Consider the following 23,665-nt stretch of genomic DNA (forward strand, 5'->3'; position numbering starts at 1 on the left):
GGCAGCGCTCCTTGTGTGTGGGGCTCCCCTATGCGGGGGACAGCACTCCTTGCGCACATCAGCACTGTGCATGGACCAGCTCCACACGGGTCAAGGAGGCCCGGGGTTTGAACTGTGGACCTCCCATGTGATAGATGGACGCTCTATTCACTGGGCCAAGTCTGCTCCCCCCCAACCAAGTTTTTAACTGTGATGAGACAGGAGCTTTTTTGGAAAAAATGCTGAGTAGGCCCTACATCACAAAAGAGGAGAGAAGGCATTACTAGGCCACAGACCAATGAAGGACAGGTCACTCTGTTGTGTGGGAATGCTAGTGAGGATTAAAACTCAAGCCTCTACTCATCTATCATAGTGAAAACTGTGAGTTTTCAAGAAGCGTAATGTAATAAAAGCAAATTCCATGTGATGTGTAGGGAAAGCAGTAAAGCTTGGGTCATGTGGATAAATGAAGTGCTTTTGCTGAGTGGATAAATGAAGTGTTTGGTACCTCAGTGAAAAAATATTTGCTGGAGAAAGATCTGCCTCTGAAAGCTCTCCTACTTTTGGGCAGTGCACCTGCCCACCCTCCAGGCTTGGCAGATGACTTACTAGAGGAGTTCAGTTTCATCACTGTAAGGTTCTTGCCCCCCAACACTACTACTCTCATCCAGCCTGTGGACCAGCAGGTCATTTCAAACTTCTAAAAGTTGTTTACCAAAGCGGTTCTCCGGAGGTGCTTTGAAATCACCTCTGACACCCAGTTGACCCTTACAGAGTACTGGAAAGAGCATTTTAATGTCCTGCACTGCCTTAACCTTATTGATAAAGCTTGGAATAAAGTCTCTTATAGGGGAATGAATTTGGCATAGAAGAATTTGTGGCCAGCAGCTGTGACTCAGGGAGACTTTTAAGGGTTTGAGGCTGACCCCAAGCCTGCATGTAGAAGGTAGAGTTGTGTTGGATTCAGAGGTTTCACTCTTACTTGATTAAATTATGATTCAGGCTTTGATTGGGCCACGTCAGTAGGATGCGCCAAGGGGTTGCAGACTCACAGTGTAAACTACATGGCAGAGGAGAAAGTTGAAGGTTAATGTTGTTGCTCTGGGAAGTAAATACACAGAGAAACAGACGAGGAAAGAGAGGAGGCTTCATTAGATATGACAGGGCCCTGGGAAGAGAGGTGAGCCATTCGCCTGATAGTCTACAGGTGACCTTGTAGAGAAAACAGATCAGTGGAGTGGAGAGGAACGAGCCCAGGGAGAGAGATGAGACTTATCCCATCCTACAACTGATATTGGAAGAAACTGGAACTTTGGAGCCTTAAGAGGGAGAGGAAGGCTGAACTCTTACAGATGTCAGCAGCCATTTTGCTCCAACACATGGCAACAGACTTTAGTGAGGGAAGTAACTTAGGCTTTATGGCCTGGTAACTGTAAATTTCGACCCCAAATAAATACCCTTTTAAAAAGCCAGCAGATTTCTGTTATTTTGTATCAGCACCCCTTTGACTCACTAATGCACTATGTATTGGTATTTCATTGTGGTTTAATTTACATTTTCCTGATGACTAAAGATGTTGTGCATCTATTTACATGCTCACTAGCATTTGTATATCTTTTCTGAAGTGTTTTACAATTTTTTGCCCATTTAAAAAAGTTGTGTCTTTACTAAATTGTAAGTGCTTTATATATTGTAAATTCAAAATTTTTCAGTAGTATGTGTTGTGAATTTTATTTTCATTCTCCAGCTTGCCTTTTCATTTTCTTATTAATATCTTTCTAAGAGCAGAACTTTTAATTTGATGAAGTCTTTTATCATTTCTTTTGTGATTTGTGCTTTTTGTGTCTGATCTAAGAAATTTTTCCTTGTGCCATGGTTGTGAAGATTTTTCCCTGTATTTTTTTCTGGAAGTTTTATAGCTTTAGTTTTTATAACCAGTGACGTTATTTCAAGTTAATTTTTTGCGTATGATGGAAGATAAGGGTCAATGTTTATTATATATATATAAAATATATAAAAAGTCATATATATAATTCTCTCTCTCTCTATAAAATTCTAGCATGATTTAGCGAAAAATAACCATCCTTTTCCCATTGAATTTCCTTGACACTTTTGTCAAAAATCAGTTGACCACGTATGTATTTTCTTAGTTTGCTACAGGGTTGCCAATGCAACTTACCAGAAATGGTTGGCCTTGCAACTGTAAAAGGTTACAGTTCCAAGGCCATGAAATGTCCAAGTTGAGGCATCAGCAGAGATGCCTTCTCACCAGGGCACCTATTGGTTATACTTCTCTCTTGCCATGTGGTGAAGCAAGATGGCAGCCATTCCCTGCTGAGGTTCCTGCTTTCCTCTCCAAACTCACTGTCTCCTGGAGCCCAGCTGTGGGTGACCAGGTAGGTCTAGGGCTTGTCTCTTTCCGGGCCTCCTTTCTCAGTTTTGGCTGATCCGCTTTCCTCTTAAGTTCAGCATTGGGCTATCAGGCATATGGCTCGTCTCTGCAGCCTTGAGTTCCTCTGTGGGCCCAGCCTCTCTGGGGCCTCTTTCTTTCCCTTTGTGCTCTGCTGATTTCAGACCCTAGAACCTCTCTCAGCCTTTTTGGGCTTCTCTGTTTTCCTGCAGTCCTCTCTTTCAAATGACAGTTAGGATGGTGGCTTCCTTTTTCTGTGTGTCTCTGTGTGTCTCTGTTTATATAGAAGCTCCAGTAAGAGGGTGGAGACTCAGCCTGAGTCATACCTCATTGACATAGTCCAGCCAACCCCCCCCCCCACCTCCTCCCTCCAGGAATGGATTTCTTCAACAACAGTCTTTTTCAGTTTGGAATTCATAAAATAAAATTGTCACGTATGTTCCTATTCTTGGACTCTATTCTGTTTCATTGACTTAAATGTCCTTTTACTGATAATACATTTGATTACTAGACCTTGATAATAGGTCTTGAAATGTTGAATCCTCCAACATTGTTCTTGTTCAAAGTAGTTTTTGGCTATTCTAGATCTATTACATTTCCATAAAAATTTTTAGAATTAGTCTATTAATTTCTGCAAAAGAACAAAACAAAAATGCATGCTGGACTGTTAAATGGGATTGCATTGCCCCTACTGATAATTTGGGGAGAACTGACACCTTAGCAGTACTGAGTCTTCCAACCACAAACATAGATTTGTATTTATTTAGTGGTTTTTAATGTTTCTCAACAGTGTTTTGAACTTTTCATTGTACATTTATTTTGTTAAATTTATCCTCAGTATTTCTTGGTTTTGATGCTATTGTAAACAGGGTTTTTAGAATTTCATTTCCAATTGCTAATTGCTAGTGAAGAAATTTAGCAGTAATAGATTCAGAATGTTGCGTGTATACAATCATGTTGTCTGCAAGTATAGATACCTTTCCTTATTCCTTTCTAATCCTTTATTTTTTGTACTTGCCTTACTCTGCTGGTTAGAACTTGCAGTATTATGTTAAATGGAAATGTTAGCAAATCTGTTAGATTTCTGCTTGTTGTATTTATGTGCTGATTAGATTTGATTAAAAAATAGAAGTGATTGACCATATAAAATGAAAGAAAAAGAAGAAAAACAGTGAAATATATTATGGAAATGAAGAAATATGACATACCACTGAATCAAAACAAATGTTAATTCTAAGAAAAAATGTGTACTCATTTGGAATACTTTTTCTTTCAACTGCATGTGAAAAATATATCAAATATTTAGAATATGCAGTATTTTGGTTTGTACAACTTTATCCTGAACATGGCCATATGATGGTTGTGAAACTCTGTTCAAAGAGAAATTAAATTAATAGAATTAAACCAACTAATTAAATGTGACACTTGAATAAACAGTTAAATATGGATTTTGGATGAACTTTATAGATATTAGAGATACTGAATTTCTAAATATCCTGAAAAAGTATTTGGAAAAGCTTTTTGTTTTGATTATAATTACTGTTAATTTGACAGAAAGTGAGAGATAATTCCAGGCCATGAACATTAAAAGAAATTACTACTTATTGAGCCTATAGTTTGTCTAATAACTACATTTAGGGGGAGGAGTTTCTTTCTTGGCTTGTCATTGTGAAGAGGAAATGTTATTCACAGAAAACTTGGCGAAATTACTAAGAAGGCCATCAGGGAATGGGATGTGGCTCAAGCGATTGGGCTCTCCATCTACCATATGAGAGGTCCTGGGTTCGGTTCCTGGATCCTCCCGGTGAACAGTAGCTGGCCTGTGTGGCGAGCTGATGCAACAAGATGATGCAACATAAAAGAGATATAGTGGAAAGACAATGAGAGACACAACAAACCAGGGAGCTGAGGTGGCTCAAATGATTGAGTGCCTCTCTTGCATGTCAGAAGGTTCTGGGGTCTGTTTCCGGTACCTCCTAAAGAGAAGGCTAGAAGAGAAGACAAGCAACACAGAAGAATGCACAGTGAATGGACACAGCAGACAGTGAGTGCAAGTGGCCAGGGTGGGGGGGAGTGGATAAAGAAATAGAATAAATCTTTTTTAAAAATGCGACCATCATATTTGAGTCAAATAGGAGAATGAAAGTGAGTGAAGGGAAACAGATATAGGTCAAGCAGTTGGGCTCCCATCTACCAAATAGGGAGGTCCAGGGTTTGATGCCTAGGGCCTCCTGGTGAGGGCAAGCTGGCCCATGTGGAGTGCTGGCCCATGCAGAAACACTACCCCGCGTGGGAGAGCCGCCCCGTGCAGGAGTGCTGGCTGATGCAGAGAGCTGGCACAGCAAGATGACGCAACAAGAGACAGAGGACAGACAATAAGAAGACGTAGCGGAACAGGGAGCTGAGGTGGCGCAAGAGAGTAATCGCCTCTCTCCCACTCTGGAAGGTCCCAGGATCAGTTTCTGGAGCCGCCTAATGAGAATACAAGCAGACACAGAGGAACACACAGCGAATGAACACAGCAGACAAATGGGGTGGGGAGGGGGAGGGGAGAGAGAAAAAAAAAATAACTCCATCCATCTGGCCCTGATCATCCAAATTTCAGTTAGATCTCTCTTACATGTTGAAACTATGCTTGTAACAGTACTTATCAGCTTACTGCTGGATTTGTCACCAAGGCCTGGGGTAGAGTGAGGCAAGTGACGTGCTGAAAATGCTTTTGTAAATTTTACAGGGTAGTGTTACTGGATGGCTCTGGTTTCTGGGCTTCTAGATTCTTGGCTTATGTTGCATAAAAAAATTTAAAGACATGCCATACAGTAGGCAAGGGATTAAAGAGTTTATTAAGAAAAAAGAAAATGAGAAAAAGTACATAGTCCGAGGCATGGACTATGGGTCTACTGCAGGGTGAGTTGCATGTGTGGGACCCAAGTTTTTAAAAGTCTGTTTGCTATTCTGATTGGTTGCCCCCCTCCCCCCCACGCCTGTCATTTTTCAGGAGGCCAGTGGTGAGGCCTTTTTTTTCCTTGTCTTTTTTTTTTTAAATATACATAGACCACACAAAATGTTACATTAAAAAATATAAGAGGTTCCCATATACCCCACTCACCTCCCCCAGTCCTCCCACATCAACAACCTCTTTCATCAGCTTGGCACATTTATTGTATTTGATGAATACATTTTGGAGCACTGCTTATGAAGTTATCCAGGGCTTTCCTTGACCCCAGTCAGCATCTTATTCCAAATGAGGTTCTCGTGGCCAGGGTCTTGCAGGGTTCTTCTAGTAGCCTTCTTGGTGGCAGTCTTTCCCTGAGGAGGTTTCCAGGTGGGGTTCCGTGGCTGCGTGTTTCACAGCCATGTTTTTCTGCCAGGTCTTAGACTTGTCTTCCCTTTCGTAGACTAACCTGTTTTAGTAGGTGCCTTATTTTGTTTCACTGTAGCTCTTGTTTGTTTCACTGTAGCTCATAGTCAACAAATTATGGCCAATGGGCCAAATCCTGCCCTCTGCCTATTTTTGTATAGTCTGTGAGCTAAGGATGCTTGTTAAATTTTTTAACCATTAAAATGATCGAAGAATAGTAATATTTTGTGCATGAAAATTATATGAAATTTTATATTGAACTATCACCCATGCCCATTGTATTAGTCAGGGTTCTCTAGGGAAGCAGAATCAACAAGAGGTATCTGTCAATAGTAAGCTATTTTATGAGTTTCTCATGCAGCTGTGGGGATGCAGAAGTCCAGGTTCCACAGGCGGGCTGCAACCAGGGGCTCCAGTGAACGTCCAGTGAACTTGGCTATCCAAAGACAAGCTGGGAAATTCTCTCTCAATGCTGGAATCTCTTCCCCTTTTAAGGCATTGAACTGATTGGGTCACTCATTTCTGATGGCAATCTCCCTGACTGAAGTAATTGTAGTTAGCTATCTATGATTTACCACTGCAGTAAAGTCAATGGTGACTGAAGTCCATAAATGCCTTTGGTGTTGCAGTTAACCCAGTGCTTGCTTGACCAAACAATTGGGTGCCATTGCCTGGCGGAGTTGACACAATAGTCTAACCATCACACCGGTTCATTTACATATTGTTTATAGCTGCTTTTAGGAGTTGAGTAGTTGTAACTGAGACCTTATTGCCCGGAAAGCCTAAAATATTTACTATTTGTCCGTTTACAGAATATGCTTGCTGACTTCCTGCATTCTAATTGCTTGTTTAATTAAAATCTTAAGAGACTAGAAGCTCCCTTACATGCTGTTGCTTTTAGATATTCTTATAATAAAAAGAATAAATGTAAATTATAAATAAACAGAAAGAGTACACTGAAATATATCATTGCTTGGTGATTTCGCCTTTAGTTTAACCATATATATTACTCTACCTTCAGTTTTGTATATTATATATTTTTTATTGTTTAATTTTTAAAGAAGCTTTAGATTACATAAATTTTACGTCAGAAATATAGGGGATTCCCATATACGGCACCTCCTCTTCCTCCTCTCCCTCCCACACATTTGCCCATTTAACAATATCTTGTTGTGTTTTTTTTACAGTATTTTTCATTAGTCTGGTATATTTGTTACTGTTGATGAACACATATTGAAGCATTGCTACCAACCATGGTCTATAGTTTACATTATAGTTATACTTTGCACCACACAATTTTGCACTAAACTGCTCTAGAACATCTTTACTATATGCTTCCAAATTAAATGTTAATTGACACTATGGTATAAATTAGCAGTAACCGAACTTTCTTGTTTCATGGTACCCTTAGTGTCTCTAATATTTTCACAATACCTTTAAGTCAAGAGAAATATCTAAGTTCCATTTTTATTTATTTTTTATTTATTTTTAGGAGGTACCAGGGATTGAACCTGGGACTACAGGTATACATGAAAAGCAGGGGCTCAACCACTGAGCCACACCTGTTCCCCAGTTCCGCTTATTAATTGGGGACTGGGTTCAAACAACTTAATACATATTTATGTCTTGATAACTTAGTAGCCACTGAAAAAATAATATCCAAAAATATAAAGAAAATAATAGTATCATATTTTGAAAGCGATTGGTAATCGAATATGTATTCCTGTTTGGCATATGTGTATTCTTGGAATCAGATTGGATACCTCCACCCTCATTTTCTGTTCTATCTTAATTTTGGGGCAGTATTTCACAACAATGTCAAGTCATTGAAAGGAATGTAACTGAATCAGAGAATTACTTGGCTACCTAGTTCTTATAGTGTTTGACAGATATTGCTATATTTCTTTCAAAAATTTAAAGTATTCTCTAAGTTCATTATGACATCTCATGGTGAGTACACAGTTTGGGGAACTCAAGTATGAATAATTTTCTTGAACTAATAAGAGTTTTCTTGACTGTTCATTATAATGTATTAAAACATTTCTTGGAAAAGATGTAGAAGCACTAAAATGGAAAGAGTGGAACTTGAGATTCATTTTATGTTACCAAGCAGTCCATGAGGTAGAGATTTTGACAGTAAATGTATTTTTTAAAGGGTTCTAGAAATGGAAGACTGCAATCCACTTTCAGGCTACATGATCAGGATATTTGGTTGGTTATTCCCTTCTAGATTCTGACCAATTCTGTATTTATACATACTTTTGTAACTTTATTTTTAATGTAGCATACAAATGTTCTCGGGAATGATTTACTGGTTTTCTTCTATGAAACTGTAGGCTAAGGTGGCTGCTATTCTTCCCTCTCAGAGTAGTAACAAATTAGTTTGGCAAATTTTAGAACATTGAACTGTAATCATCCAACTGAATACACTGTAACCTAAGTACAAATTGACAGTTTTGAAAAATGCTGGTACTTTTTCATGGTACCAATAAGAGGGTATTGAATTGGTGACTTATTAACTGAAGTTACTGAGCTCACTCATTGATTACATACTGATTTTGAACAAATCTACTTAGATCTCAGGATTAAATGACTAATGAGTCAATTTCTGAAGATAAGCTTAATAATTAGAAAAAAGAAAAGGAAAAGATAAGACATAGACACTGAGGAAAAGACGGAAGTAGTTGGCTTGCCAATTTGCATACAGGGCAATACTCATTGCAGTTATGGAAGACAAAACATCAAAAACAGAGCTTTTGCATTTTTAAATTTTTTGATACCCCAATTTATTTTTACCATAATTTTGCCAAATTAATATGTATTCTATATCTAACCTTTAAACTCATCGCTATATTCCATTTTACTGTTAATGGAACCTGGCAATATATTGGGCTTCACTTTTCAGGAAGTTTTGCATCACAGAGAGGTTCAACAATGGCAGTGGAGGAATACTGGTGTGGGATGTTATTGACAGAGGACACATCGTTGGCAGGGAGTCTACAGGGCATATATCCAGGGTACATAAAAATGTTTGGATATTTTCATAGTGGATACAATTAAAAACAACTGAGGGAGTGCTGAGTTCCTAGCCAGGGGAGCTCTATCACAGTTCCTAAAGGAACAGCAACAATCCAAGTGCAACAGCAAAGACCAAAAAAGAAGAAAGGTCCAACAATGAGCCCTTGATACTAATGACTATGCTTGTGAACCTGTGCACGTGAAAGAAGAACAAGGCCTAGAGCTGAAGGATGCCTAAGAGTTACCTCCTCAGAGTATCCGTGTTGTTCAAATGTGGCCAGTCTCAAAGCCAAACTCAGCATGTAAATGTGTTGTCTTCCCCCCAGCGTGGGACATGACTCCCGAGGATGAGCCTCCCTGGCGCCAAGGGATTACTACACCAAGTACCAGCTGATGATGTAACTAGAAAATGACCTTGAATGAAAGGGTCAACTCGGACCAGCAGAATATCTCAATCTACATATAATACCAGGAGTTAAAAATGCTTTTTGACCTGAATCAAAGGGGAAATGGAAAGGACAAATGAGTTTATATGGCTGTGAGTCTCCAAAAAGAGCCGGGAGGTTATCAGAGGGGTTGCCCTTATGCACTCCTCAGCAGAGTCCCAGAGACAGATAAAGTAGATACAACCCCGGGTATTGGTTTTCCTGAGGGCTACAGAGACCCACAGGTTCTATGGTCATGGCAGATGGAGTTCAGTGCCATGTCAGTTGGCCCTTCTTTGGAGTTTGTGTTTCTTTGTGATGGAGCTGAACTCAGATGTGATCTTTTTTCACAAGCCTCTCCTGTTACTTTTACCAGAACTGTAGTTGGTGCTGGGTTTTAATGTATACCCAGGGGATCTGAAATCTCTGGACTGACCATATGATAGCCAGGCCCTGAGCCTCAACAGACTTCAGCTCCTACACTCTGGTTTATTGGACTTATCCCACTCAGCTAACATGGAGTTGAAGAAGGTCAACCACCACACCATGGAGCCAAGAGTGCCTACAACTGAAAGCAGGAGGATTGCATCCAGCATCCATGTGGAATTTAAGCCCCTCTTGATATAGATGTGGAGTGGACACAACCATTCCGGGGTCCACAGAATGGAGGAATAGAATATGGATTAGAGTGGACTTACTGATATTCTCTTCATGAACTATTGTGATTAGTAATTGAAGAAAATGTGGCATTGGTGTGGAGAAAGTAGCCATGGTGGCTGCTGGGTGTGGGGAATGGGAGGAAGAGATGAGATGTGGAGGAGATTTCAGGACTTGGAGTTGTCCTGGGTGATGCTGCAGGGATAGTTACCGGACATTGTATGTCCTCCCATGGCCCACTTGGTGGAAAGTATGGGCTATGATGTGGACCATTGACCACGAGGTGCAGCGGTGCTCAGAGATGTATTCACCAAATGCAATGAATGTCTCATGATGATGGACGAGATTGTTGATATGGGGGGAGGAGTAGGGTGATGGGTGTGGGGGGGTATATGGGGACCTCATATTTTTTTTAATGTAATATTAAAAAAATAAAGAACAAAAAAAAGAGTCAATTTCTGATTTCCCAGCTCAAGACTTGCTTCAAATTCAGATATTCAATTCTGTGGTTTGCTGGGATTGGACTTTAACCATGCCATATGAGGCTTTAGCCTTTAACAGTACTGTTTACAAGTAAATAGTATTGCAAATATTTTGAGATGCTCCCTTCTGTTTTGTCAGATGGACCAGCTTTTGGGAAATATGATTGAAATGTGGGTTGATCGCATGGACAATATTACTCAGCCTGAAAGAAGAAAACTTTCAGCTTTGGCTTTGCTTTCTCTCCTGCCATCTGATAATAGGTGAGGAAATGTTTCCTTAAAATTTGTTTCTTTAAAGCATCAAAATGTTAGCTATTTTGGCCATTGGTTTTGCTGTGTGTTACTGGGTAGTGTTACTTTTATATATACATATGCTAATTTTGTTATTTGATAATGATGTGGCATGTGTTGGTTTAGAGCTAGAAAGGTGTAAATGGGACATTTACTCTTGAGTGGTGGGGTGTATAGTTTAACTTGTTTGCATTCATTTTACCAATTTATTTCATATCTGAATTTCCATTTTTTATAATCAGATTTCATTAGACTTATTTCAGGCTGTCCTTTTTTTACATAGACATTAAATATCTAATATTTCAAAGTGAATAGCACTTTATAATATATATTATCCTCCTGGTAATAAAAAGTAATATTATATAATTTTATGTTATCTTTTTAAGCTTGCAGTTTGTTCTTTTCTCCTTAGCAATATGAAGTTATTACTTTACAAATTTTTCTCAGTTCCATAAAATAAATACAGAATCCTTTGATTTGGAAATGTAAAGGAGAATATTTGTTTGCTTTGTGTTTATTACTGCCTTTGTCAAGCTATGCATTATAATCTTTGTTTTTTGTACTTTTAATTTTAAATGCATAAAAGCAGGCCTTATGACCTGATATTGTATGAGAAGAATAGTCATAATATACTAGACTTTTATGTCTTAAGGAATTTTTAGAGCATATGCACTCTAGTGATAAATTAGAGACATAAATCCATTTAGTTTTATAAATTTGTATTTTTCTTTATACATTATTTACTTCTAGTATGATAATTTAGATTAAAAATAGGTTATTGTTTTTTCCTAGCACTGAAACAATAATTAGTGAGTACTTACTGTATATAATACACTTTAAGTACTTTACATTTATATCTCATTTAATCCTTAAAACAATCTTATCAGGTGTAGACATTATTCCTTTTTTGCAGGGCAAACAAATGCCTAGAAACTTTAAGTAACTTACCTGGGATAGGAGATCTAGCATGTGGCTTAGGCCAAATTTGAACCTGGTCAGCTTTTAACCATCAGGTGATGTTGCTTTCCTGGTGGACACGTACAAGATCAACAGATTTCCTTACTATAAAATTGAGTTGCATCTCATTTGTTTTTCAAAACCAAATTCAAGCAACCTACATTTTAACTTACTGCTATTTCTCTTTCTCTTGGTGAGAAACAGTGCCCTGGGAATTATTCAGGCTTTGAAAATTGAAAGGTTAAAGAACCTGGTCCTTGGTAATGTCAGCACTCTAAATATATTTGAATAAATTAATGTACAGAAAAAAATATTAAGGCTAAGAAAGCATCGAGTTTTTCTCTTCTTGTAAACTTCATGTAAACTAGAAATGGCTTGTATTAAGTAGTGTAGGAAGATACCTAATAGTGTTAGTATGTTTGACATTTTTATGAGATTACTGTTTTCTTTAATAATTAATTTTATCTAAGTCTGTGGCTCAAAAATATTTTGATATATAAATTGTGGAAATACCGTCTATAAAATATTAATACACAGGGGCTTATGACAGCCTGCATAAATTGAGGGGCAGGTCTTTTATTAAGACTTGAAAATTCTCTTAAACAGTAAAATTTTAAATTTATAGGTTGGAAGAAATAGTTTTGTGATGGGTTGATCATATCTTATATTTGTTTTTAAAATGAAGTATTGAAAAATCTGATGGGTATTAGTGAACACAGGTTTTTTAAAGTTGTGAATAATGGGATAATAGAATTTTAAAGAATACTGATTTAACTTTATACTGTCCTTAATAGACTAGTGAGTAAAGAAACACTGAATGGTACAGAAAATGTAATAATATGAAAAAAATAAATTAAAAAATTTAATTTATCTGGACATTTCCTACATAATTATTGTCCTGTGGGCATAATTTATAGTTGTATGGTCTGTGGGTAGTGAATGTTGACAGTGAGGTCTGTTCTTATTTTAACCTTTCTTTAACTACAACTACAACTACATAGTTTGCTGGAGTTGGGGATTTTTTTTTTCCCTTCCCCATCCCAATTTTTACTTCCTGGTGATTTTTTCATGTAATAGGAATTTCCTGCTCCTATGTTTCTTTCAGACTTTGCACCATATCGTTTCCCTTGCCCCAAATAAGCAGGTCTAGTGTATAGTGGTGATAATGATTTTTTCTATCAAGCCAAATGAGGAAATGTTTTCTCTTCCTTTTATTATACTGAATTTTCAAATGCAGAAATAAATCCATTGTTCTAAAGCAGGTTTCTCAGCATCAGCCCTTATGACATTTTAAGCTAGATGACTGTTATGGGAGGGTGTTCTATATACTTTAAAATGTTCAGTAGCTTCCTTGACCTCTACCCACTAGATGCCAGCAGCACACATACCTCTGCTGCCCAAGTCATGCCAATCAAAAACATCTTCAAACATCCCCCTGGAAGGCAAAATTACCCCTGATTAAGAACCACTGTTCTAAAGAAAGACCATTTGGGAAGCTATTAAACTCTTCAACCCTGTTCCTCTACTCTTGGTTCAGAGATTTGGTGAAGACTATAGACTTCATAACCATACTCAAATTCTAGTGCCATCAGTCACTTCTGTTACTTAACTTCCCTCAATTTTCTCATTTTTAAATGGGAATACTAATTACATTTTCATAATGAGTTTGTTATAAAGATTGTTATATACATACAAATGTATGTTTAAACTATCTGCATAAATGGATTAATTACTTTTATTCCCTTCTTCCTCCCTCCCTCCCTCCCTTTAATGCTATATATAATTCTATAATATTAAGACACTCTATGTGCTTTCATTTTTTTCTTTTTAATTTTTTAGGGTAATTGAAGATTTACAGGAAAATCATGCAGAAAATAAAGTTCTATATATTTCCCCCTTACACAGATTTCCCTGTTATCATCTTTATGCATCCATCTTTGTTTGCTTTTGTTATGTAAACCTTTTATTTTGAAATTCTTTCAGACTTACTAGGACATGTATTAGTCAGCTAAAGGGTGCTGATGCAAAATACCAGAAACCTGTTGGCTTTTATAAAAGGGTATTTATTTGGGGTCTATGCTTAGAGTTACCAGGCCATAAAGCATAAGTTGCTTCCCTCACCAAAGTCTATTGCTATGTGTTGGAGCAGGGTGGCTGCCAACATCTGCAAGTGTTTAGGCTTCCTCTTCCCCTTAAGGCTCCGTGGTCCCACCTTCTTCCAGGATCAACTATGGGCTGGAATAAGTCTTGTGTCTCTCCTGGGGTTTGTTTCTCTCAAGGCTCAGCTACCCTGCTCTATTGGTAAGGCCAGCTGTAAACTGTCAGGCAAACAGCTCGTCTCTCTTCCCAGGGCCTCTGTGGTGTCTAATGGAGCCTTCTCTCTTTCCTCATATATCTGCTTCTCTGTGTATTTACTAACCAGGAAGGGTTCTAGCACTAAAACACCTGCTAATCCCTCTGCTGTATGGTTTTCCCTGTGAGCCCCCACCCACCAAGGGGGCAAGGATACAACGTACTACTGATATTGTCCAATCAAAGCCTTAATAATTATTTAATCAAGTAAAAGTGAGACCTCTGAATCTAATCCAGTATAATATGCCCAGAGTAACAGACCAGTTTACAAATATAATCCAATATCCATTTTTGGAATTCATAAACAATACCAAACTGCTACAGGACAGTTGTGAAAAATAATATAAAGTCTATACAGAGAACACTGACATTTCTCCCCTCCCTCTCCAGTGCCCAGATCTACCTCTTTAAACATTTTGTCACATTTGCTGTATCTGTCTAATTTTCTAAACATCATGCTCTTTGAACACATAATACTTCCATGTGTCATTGACTTATGTAACCTCTTAAGTACAGTTAACAAATTCAAGGACTTACAGTCTTCATTCCAGTTTGTTTGTTTATATATGTCCTTTTGGGTCTTTTCACCTCTATTATTATATCCAGTCCATGCTTATATATTGCATTTAATTTTTCATTGTCTCTTTAGTTACACTTTTTTTGTTTTTTCTTCTTTTTAATTTTGGAGCCATATATACAACATAATCTTTCCCATCTCATCCTCTCCCCAGCATACCATTCAGTGGTATTAATCACATGTTATGTTAACCTTACATCCATTCATTTTCAGACCTTTCCCATCGATCTAAATAGAAATCCTATACACATCATGCATTAACTTACCATTTCCTCTGTATCCCTGCCCCTGGTAACCTGTACCCTACTTTCTGTCTCTTGGAGTTTACATATTCTAGTTATTTCATATAAGTGGAATCATACAATATCTGTCTCTTTGTGTCTAACTTATTTCACTCAACATGATGTTTTCAAGGTTTGTGTATGTAGTGGCATGTATCAGAACTTCATTCCTTTTTAAGGCTGAGCAATATTCCACTGTATGTATATACTACATTTTGTTTACCCATTCATCTGCCAATGGACCGACATTTCAGTTCATTTTTGGCATCTACTCTTTAGCTGTTATGAACACTGGTGTACAAATATCAGTTCTAGTCCTTGCAATGCAGTCATTTTTTATTTGATATGTTTTCAGATGTATTGAATAATTTTCATTCATTTCATAATTCAAAAATGTGTTAAACATATGTTGTCAAGGGATTTTTCCTTACTAATTGTGCCCATTGCCTAATTTCCTGGCCAGACTCTTGCCACTGTCAGGCATATCCTCTCCCAGTGGTTTTTGGAGAACATTGTCTATATGACAAGTATTAGGCACATGTCCCAAGATTCTTGAGACTCTTAGTAGTTATAAAACATACGAGTTTAGGTTGTACCCACATTGTTTCTCAGTATGTGGATCATTCAGGAAATGGGAAAATGAAAAGAGAAATACAACTAATCATTTTTACTTTAAATTTTGTTGTTCATTCAGCATTGTCTACTTTGCCATTTGCTGTCTTAATGATTTTGATACTCCAGTGTGCAATGCATTCTAGTTTGCAAAAAATTGTAACCCTTGAAAAGCCTGTATTGGAAAAAGGTTTATATATTTGCACAGAATATGTGAACTGACTGTATCAGCATCAGAATAAAGATTTTGTGTTTTTTGGTATAGGGATGTTATACATTGTGGGACCCTTGGTATAATCAGATTTGAGTAAGAAAGATATGTTTTTGCATCTGAAATGTAAATTAGTAAGGTTTGTACTAAGAAAATGGACTTAAAGAAATAACCAAATTCAGAATGCAGCAAATTGCATGTAGAAGAACCTGGATTTACTTGGCTTGTTTCTCTTATCTAGTTGTTGCATATCTTTGATAGTTCACTATTCATAACATCCTTAATGTTTAATGACAATAAAAACATTTACTCCCCACTTTCTTTTTAATGATCTTTGAATAGTATTCTGTGTTATCATCAATTTAGGCATACATGAGTTTGTGTCTAACCCTACATTCTTATTATATCTTTTTGGTCATCTTTTGAACATAGTGCAATCTTTATTTTTTAATTGTGCAGTGCAGCTTTGTTGTATCAACGTTTTACTATTTTTAACTGAAATAATGTTAGATTCTGAATGTTTTAAGTTTGAGTTTCTTCCCTTTTATAGTATTTGTATTATTTGTACATAGTGGTAGTAATATTTTCCTCAATTTTTATGTGAAAATAATATACATCTTATTTGTTACATATGCCTCTTATAATGCTTATAGAAGAGTTTTCCTTGAAAGGCACAGCTTAAATAAATACTTATATATGAGAATGAGAATATTTGAACTTTACTTTGGCTTTCTGAAATAACAATTTGTTCTTAGCTTCAAAGGCCATTTTCTGTGATATAGTTCTGAGAATACCAGACGTAAGTGTTTTTAGAGACCACACTTTTAAAAGAACTTGAAATTTCACTTCCTTTTATTTTAGGTTCAAGGGAGTCATTACTGCAAAATATTTAACATAAACTAGTTGATTAATTTAAAAGCATTGACAAAAGAAGCAGGATTTTTAGGTATGATGGCTTGCTTTCCAGGAAAAGTTGACATATAATAAAGTCATCTGGGTGTCCTGATTTATTAACAAACTTGCCAGGATTGAATGCTCAGTACCTCTCCATAATTCTTATTTATCTAAAAAATAGTATTTGGAATATCAGCATTTGAAATTTTTTTGTACTTTAAGAATTTTCTAAGATAATAGGATTTTTTTTAATTTTAAGACTTGAAAAGTTAATTAGATCAAGGCAGATTCCAGAGAGTAGTACTTTGCTATAGTTTGAGTATACTTAAATAAAAGACAGTTTTAAGTTTTTTATTTTTTATTGTGGAAATGCTGTTTTACCTCATTTGTGATTGGTTTAAAATGAGCATTTCTAAGTGAATTTTTAACATGATAAAATTTTATTTTCATCCTTTAAAATAGGATCCGTCTTTCATGCTTAGGTCATGTATTTTTATTAGCATTTTGTAATATTTCTCCACTGTAAATTCTTAATCTAAGATTTTATTTAGCTTTTTTACAGTAAATATTTGTTGTCAAATTTTTGTATGTCTTTCACAAGAAAATGTCTTCAAAATGGTTTTTTTTGGTAACAGCTTTATTTAGATGAATTTAGTTTACTTACCCATTGCAGTAGTTTTTTTGTATATCAACATAATTGTGCAGGCATCACTACAAATCAATTAAGAACATTTTCATCACCCCGAGAAACCACATATTCCTTAGCTCTCCTCATCCCCTCATTTCCATCCCCACCCCCCTACCCCCACCACCAACCCTAGACAACCACTAATCTACTCTCTGTTTCTGCAGATTTGCCCATTTTGGACTTTTCATATAAATGGACTCATACAATATATGGCCTTTTGTAATTTGCTTACATTTGGCATCCATACATTCATCCATGTTGTACCATGTCTCAGTATTTAACTTCATTTCTTTGTGAATAATATTCCATTGTATAGATATACCATATTTTATTTATCTCATTCATCATGATGGACATTTGAGTTGTTTCAATTTTTTGCCTATTCATAAATTCTGCTTTGAACATTCATGTACAGGTGTTTTTTTGCATGTGCAGACATGTGTTTTATTTCTCTCACATATTGCTGGGTCATATGGTAACTATCAATATTTTGTTATATGTATGTATATGTGTGTGTATATATATATTATTTATTTATTTTTCGTTACTATTTTGATGATCTGCCAGACTGTTTTCCAAAGTGCCTCTACCATTTTACGTTTTCAACAACAGTGTATTAGAGTTCCAATTTCTACATATCTATGCTGACATTCGTTACTACCTATCTTTCTTATTGTGGGTGTGAAGTGGTATTTTATTGTGGTAGAAACATTGTTTTAAATGGTTCTATTTCACCATTACTCACTTTTGGGAAGCATACCTGACTCAGAGGTTTTCGATTATTATTTGATTTATTAATGTTTGCTGCTTTGTCATTTTGGCTATCATGAAAAGTATCAGTAAATATATACCATAGTATTTTAAGAATCCTACTGTCCGGGTTCAAATTTTCCCTCTGTCACTTTTTTTTTTAAACACTGCTACAAAATGATAAAATACTGAAGAACCTTGAAAAGCAGGCCTGATTCAAAGGCCAAGAGAAAGCCAGAGAAGATTATGAGTTGTTGATAAAAGTAGTGATTAAGGAAAATGCCTGGCCTTAGCATTTATAAAATATTAGCTAGAACAGTGTACAGGCTGCACATTTTAAATGATACTGAGTCCTTCTCCAAAATTTAATTTTATGATAGAGTCTTTTGAGGACCAAAAGTGTTTAATTTTGATGAGGTCTCATTTATCTATTTTTTCTTTTGTTGTTTATGTTTTGGGTATAAAGTATAAGAAATCATGGCCTAACACAAGGTCCTGAAGATGCTTCCCTGTGTTTCTTTCAGGAGTTTAATAGTTTTAGTTCTTATGTTTAGGTCTTTGCTCCATAGTGAGTTGGATTTTGTATATGGTATGAGGTAGGGGGTCTCATTTTTTTGCAATTGGAGATCCAGTTTTCCAAGCACTGTTTGTTGGAGGGACTATTCTTTCCCAGTTGAGTGGTCTTTGGTGCCTTGTCAAAATCAGCTGGTCTTTATAAATATGAGCATTGATTTGTAATAAGTTTTGAGATCTGGAAATATAAGTCCTCCAACTTGATTTTTCATTTTCAAGATGGCTTTAGCTATTCAGGGCCCCTTACATTTCCATATAAATGTGATGATTGACTTTTCCATTTCTGCAAAGAAGGTTGTTGGAAATTTGATTGGATTGCATTGAATTTATGAATTGCTTTAGGTAATATTGACATCTTAACAATATTTAGTCTTCCAATCCATGAACGTGGAATGTCCTTCTGTTTATTTAGGTGTTTTCAGTTTTAGCAACATTTTGTAGTTTTCTGTATACAAGTCCTTTACATCCTTGGATAGATTTATTCTTAGATATTTGATTCTTTCAGTTGCTATTGTGAATAGAGATTTTCTGGATTCCTTCTGATTATTCTTTGCTTGTGTATAGAAACACTAATGATTTTGGGGTGTTGATCTAGTACTCTGCCACTTTGCTTAATTCGTTTATTAACTCTTGGATTTTGTTACAGAGTTTTCAGGATTTCTGTATAAAGGATCATTTCATCTACAAACAGGAAAAGGTTTACTCTTTCCTTTCCAATTTGGATGCCTTTTCTTTCTTTTTCCTGCCAAATTACTCTGGCAAGGACTTCCTGTACAATGTTGAATAACAGTGGAGACAGTGGGCAGCCTGGTGTTATTCCTGATCTTAGAGGGAAAGCTTTCAGTCTTTCACTATTGAGTATGAAGTTAGCTGGCTTTTCATATATGCCATTTATCATGCTGAGGAAGTTTCCTTCTATTTCTAGTGGTCTTTTTTTTTTTTTTTTTTTAAGATTTATTTATTTTTCCCCCTCCCCCATTGTCTGCTCTCTGTGTCCATTCACTGTGTGTGCTTCTGTGTCCGCTCGTATTCTCATCAGGCAACACTGGGGGTCTGTGTCACTTTTTGTTGCGTTATCTTGCTGTGTCAGCTCTCCATGTGTGTGGCACCACTCCTGGGTGGGCTGCAGTTTTGCTCAGAGGCCACTTCTTGCATCGTGGGCATCTTTACACAGGGGCATTCCTGCGTAGGCCGGCACTCCTTGCACGCAACAGCACTGCACGTGGGCCAGCTCACCACACGAACCAGAGCCAGGAGGCCCTGGGTATCAAACCTTCGACCTCCTATAAGCTAGGCAGACACTCTTTCTTATCTGTTGAGCTGCATCTGCTTCCCAAGTGTTCTTTTTTAAATCAAGCACTTTTTTTCAGTGCTGTATTTTATCAGATACCTTTTCTGCATGAATTGAATGAGCATGTGGGTTTATTTTCCTTCTCTCTGTTAATGTGGTATATTACATTAATTTTCTTATGTTGTTGAACCAACCTTGCATACCAGGGATATATCCCACTTGATTATGTTGTATAGTTCTTTTACTATGCTGTTGGATTCAGTTTGCTATATTTTGCTGAGAATTTTTGCGTCTATTTTCATTAGAGATATTGGTCTGTAGTTTTATTCTTGTGGTATATTATATCCAGCTTTTCTGAATAAAGATCAAGCATATTTCTTAATTTCTCTTCTGATTTCCTCTTTACCCATTTGTTGTTTGAGGATGTTTAATTCTCACATATTTGCGAATTTTCCATTTCTCCCTCTGTCATTGATTTCTAGCTATGTTCCTTTGTGGTCAGAAAATATACATTATTTCAGTATTTTTGTATTGAGATTTATTTTGCGACTCAACATATGGTATATCCTGAAGAATGATCCACGGGCACTCAAGAAAAATGTATGTACTGGTTTTTGTTGGGTGCAGTGTTCTATACATATCTGTTAGGTCTGTTGGTTTAGTGTATCATTAAAGACCTGCACTTTCTCATTCATCTTCTAAAAAGATATCGTGTCCATTATTAAGAGTGATATATTAAAGTTCCTCCTATTGTAAAACTGTCAATTTTTTCCTTCAAATCTGTCAATATTTGCTTCATATATTATGGGGTTCTGTTGTTAGGTGCATTTATATTTATCATTGTTAGGTCTGCCCCTTTATCAATATATAATGGCCACCTCTGTTCCTCCTAAGAGTTTTTGACTTTTTCTGTTTTATCTGATAGTAGTATAGCTAACCCAACTCTTTGAGTTACTACTTTCATGGTACATTTTTTCCATCCTTTCACTTTCAACCTACTTATGTCTTTGAATTTAAGGTGACCCTCTTGCTACAGGCTGTAGTTGGACCATGCTTTTTAATCCATTCTGCCAGTTTCTCTGCCTTTTGACTGGAGAGTTTAATCCATTTACATTTAAAGTCACTACTGATAACACTGGACTTTCTTCTGCCATTTTATTATTTAGCTTTTTAAAATCATATACGTTTGTTGTTAATGCCTATTTTTATATTTATTTGTTTTTTTGTGTTTACTATCTAATCTTCTCATTTCTATCTGGATATTTATTACATCTATTTTCTTTGTGGTTACCATTTGGTTAAAATTTAACACCTAAAATATTTAACAGTCATATTTGGTTTGATACCCACTTAACTTTAATCACATACATGTACACCTTTCCTATATCCTTCTGTCCCTCCAACATTTTTTTTATGTACTTGTTACCACTCATATCTTTGTACACTGTATGTCCAAATACTAGATTTGTCATTACCCTTTTTTATGAAGTCTGGCAAGGAATAATTAGGAAGCTTATTAATCACAGTAAACAAAAAGCCATGAAAGTAGAACTCAGAGATTTCCAAATTCTGGTATTGGGCATACAATACTAGTGAGAAGCTAATAAACATTAAGGATCTTACCAAAGTCCCATCTTACCCCCATCAAGATATCCACAAATGTGAAAATGATTCCCATGTTCTCCCCAGATTGCTTATGTAGGCAGTAGGGAAAAAAGACTTTCTCCCAAGCTATTAAGTGTCAGCTGGAGACTCCTGCTCCTCTAGATATAACCGTGGGGCACTCATGAGTAACAGACATCTCCAAGCTGGGCAGCTTGACAAGAAAGCTGAACAATGACCGGGAAAAGAAGCAAGTAGGGAGAAGTATTTCTAGTTGGAGACTCTTCTGGTGGCTAATACAAACACAATCTTGAGGCTTCAGAAAATTTCCTGGAGTCCAAGAATAGTTCTTTTTTTTTTTTTTAATCAGGTCAAACACAAATCCTGTTACAAAACCCAAGACACTTGGGTTCCCATGGCCAGATGCCTGACCAGCCCAAGACCCCATTTCTTCAGTGCCCTAGGAAACCATGATTGTCCTTTGGCACCCATACAACCCTCCCTGGTGGCGTGATTATCTTCCATCGGCACATTTCTGCAGCAAGAAGCCCCAAACACAAAGCTTTGGCAGAGGCTGTAGCAGCCAACTCTCTTGAGAGCCCCATCCCTTTTTTCTTCCCCAGTGGATAGTTGTACATCATTATTGACACATTGCCTGTGTAGGAAATTAAGTGAATCTGTGGGGTAATCTGATAGACCTTGTGGTCTGCTGGGTTGGCTGGTACTTCATAATTGCAGATTGCCACCTTGTGTCAGTGAAGCTCAGTCCACTCTCCTCTCAGGCCAATATAAAAGACCTTTGTGGTATCTCCTTCAAAGATGAATAGGGAGATGATAGGCATTTGAGAAATGAGAAATTTTTGTAGCATATTCTTAATTCTCCTATAAGATCCTAGTACAGACTAAAGGTCTGATCTGGCTCCCTGTCTGTATCATCAAAGGACATCTGTGGAATATTCTTGTACAGTCTCATCCCAGATGGGTGTGAGTCATCATGCCTTTGAGCTTAACATTGCCTGTAAATGGAATATTAAGCAGAAACTCTTCATCTGCATGGCTTTCAACAAACTTGGAGTGGTCAGTCTGCTCCTCCCACAGCTTGAAGATGCTGCAGCTACAGCCCTTGCGGCTCTAGTTGAGGTACTACAGCAGGAACTGGAGTAGGCCAGCCCACACTGCTTGGGTGGCAGCTGTCGCCATGGCTGTGGCTCGCCTGTCCCCCCCGCCCTGCCACTGCCTGTGCCCTGGTAGCTCTGTCATTATTTTTATGCATTTGCATTTAGCACCTGTAAGAATTAAGAAGTAGAGTTACAAATCAAACAGAACATTGCAATAATACTGGCATTTATAATTACTCAAAGTGTTCCCTTTACCACAGGTCTTTATTTCTTTATGCTGCTTTGAACCACTGTCTAGTGTCCTTTTCCTTTTAGTCTGAAGAATTACCTTTATCTTTCCTTTTAGGGCAGGTCTAGTTGTTTATTTGAGAATGTCTTAATTTCTCCCTCACTTTTGAAAGAGCCTTGACAGATAAAAAATTTGCAGTTATTTTCCTTCAGAACCTTAAGTATTTCAACCCACTCCTTTTTGCCTCCATGGTTTCTGATGAGAAATTGGCAGTCTAATTGGGACTCCCTTGTACATAATGCATTGCTTTTCTCTTGCAACTTTCAGAACTCTCTCCTTGTCCTTTGCATTTGATATTGCCATCAGTATATGATAGGGTGTATTTTTCTTCATGTTTATCCTGTTTGATCTTCTCAGAGCTTCTTGAATGTTTTGCTAAGTTGGGGAACTTCTGCTATTATTTCTTTGACTGTTTCCTGACTCTTTCTCTCCTCTTTCTTATTCTGAGACTCCCATTATGGTGTACTTAATGGTGTTCCATAGCCTTCTTAGGCTATTTTTGCTTTTACTATTTCTTTTTTCTTTCTGCTCCTCCACCTGACCTATTTCAAGTGTCTTGTTTTCAAATTCACTGATCTTTCTTTTGTCAGCACCATTCTGCTCTTGAAACCCTCCTGGGCATTTTTCATTTCAGTTATTTTTGGGTTTCAACTCTAGTAATTATTATTACTTTTTAAAAATTTCTCTCTTTATGTAGGCTCTCATTGTTCATTTATCGTTCTCCTGAGATTCTTTTAGTTCCTTCTCTGTACTTTCCTTCATCTCCTTGAGCATTTTTAAGGTCATTTTTTAAAAAGACTTTGGTATGTCTACATTCTCATCGTCTTTGTTGGTATTTTCTTTATTT

At 36.9% G+C, this 23,665-nt stretch overlaps 1 protein-coding gene across 1 annotated transcript in view; it reads left to right on the plus strand.

Annotated features, from left to right (window-relative positions):
• The window catches only part of IPO11 (importin 11), a 256,004-nt gene that overhangs the window by 175,710 nt on the left and 56,629 nt on the right, over positions 1-23,665 (plus strand). The window contains exon 27 of the mRNA XM_058309280.2: positions 10,472-10,593. Within this exon, the coding sequence (XP_058165263.1) occupies positions 10,472-10,593 (122 nt within the window). The remainder of the gene's footprint in view (positions 1-10,471; positions 10,594-23,665) is intronic.

This window comes from Dasypus novemcinctus, chromosome 2 (genome assembly GCF_030445035.2).
Source record: "Dasypus novemcinctus isolate mDasNov1 chromosome 2, mDasNov1.1.hap2, whole genome shotgun sequence".
In the NCBI taxonomy this organism is placed as follows: Eukaryota; Metazoa; Chordata; class Mammalia; order Cingulata; family Dasypodidae; genus Dasypus; species Dasypus novemcinctus.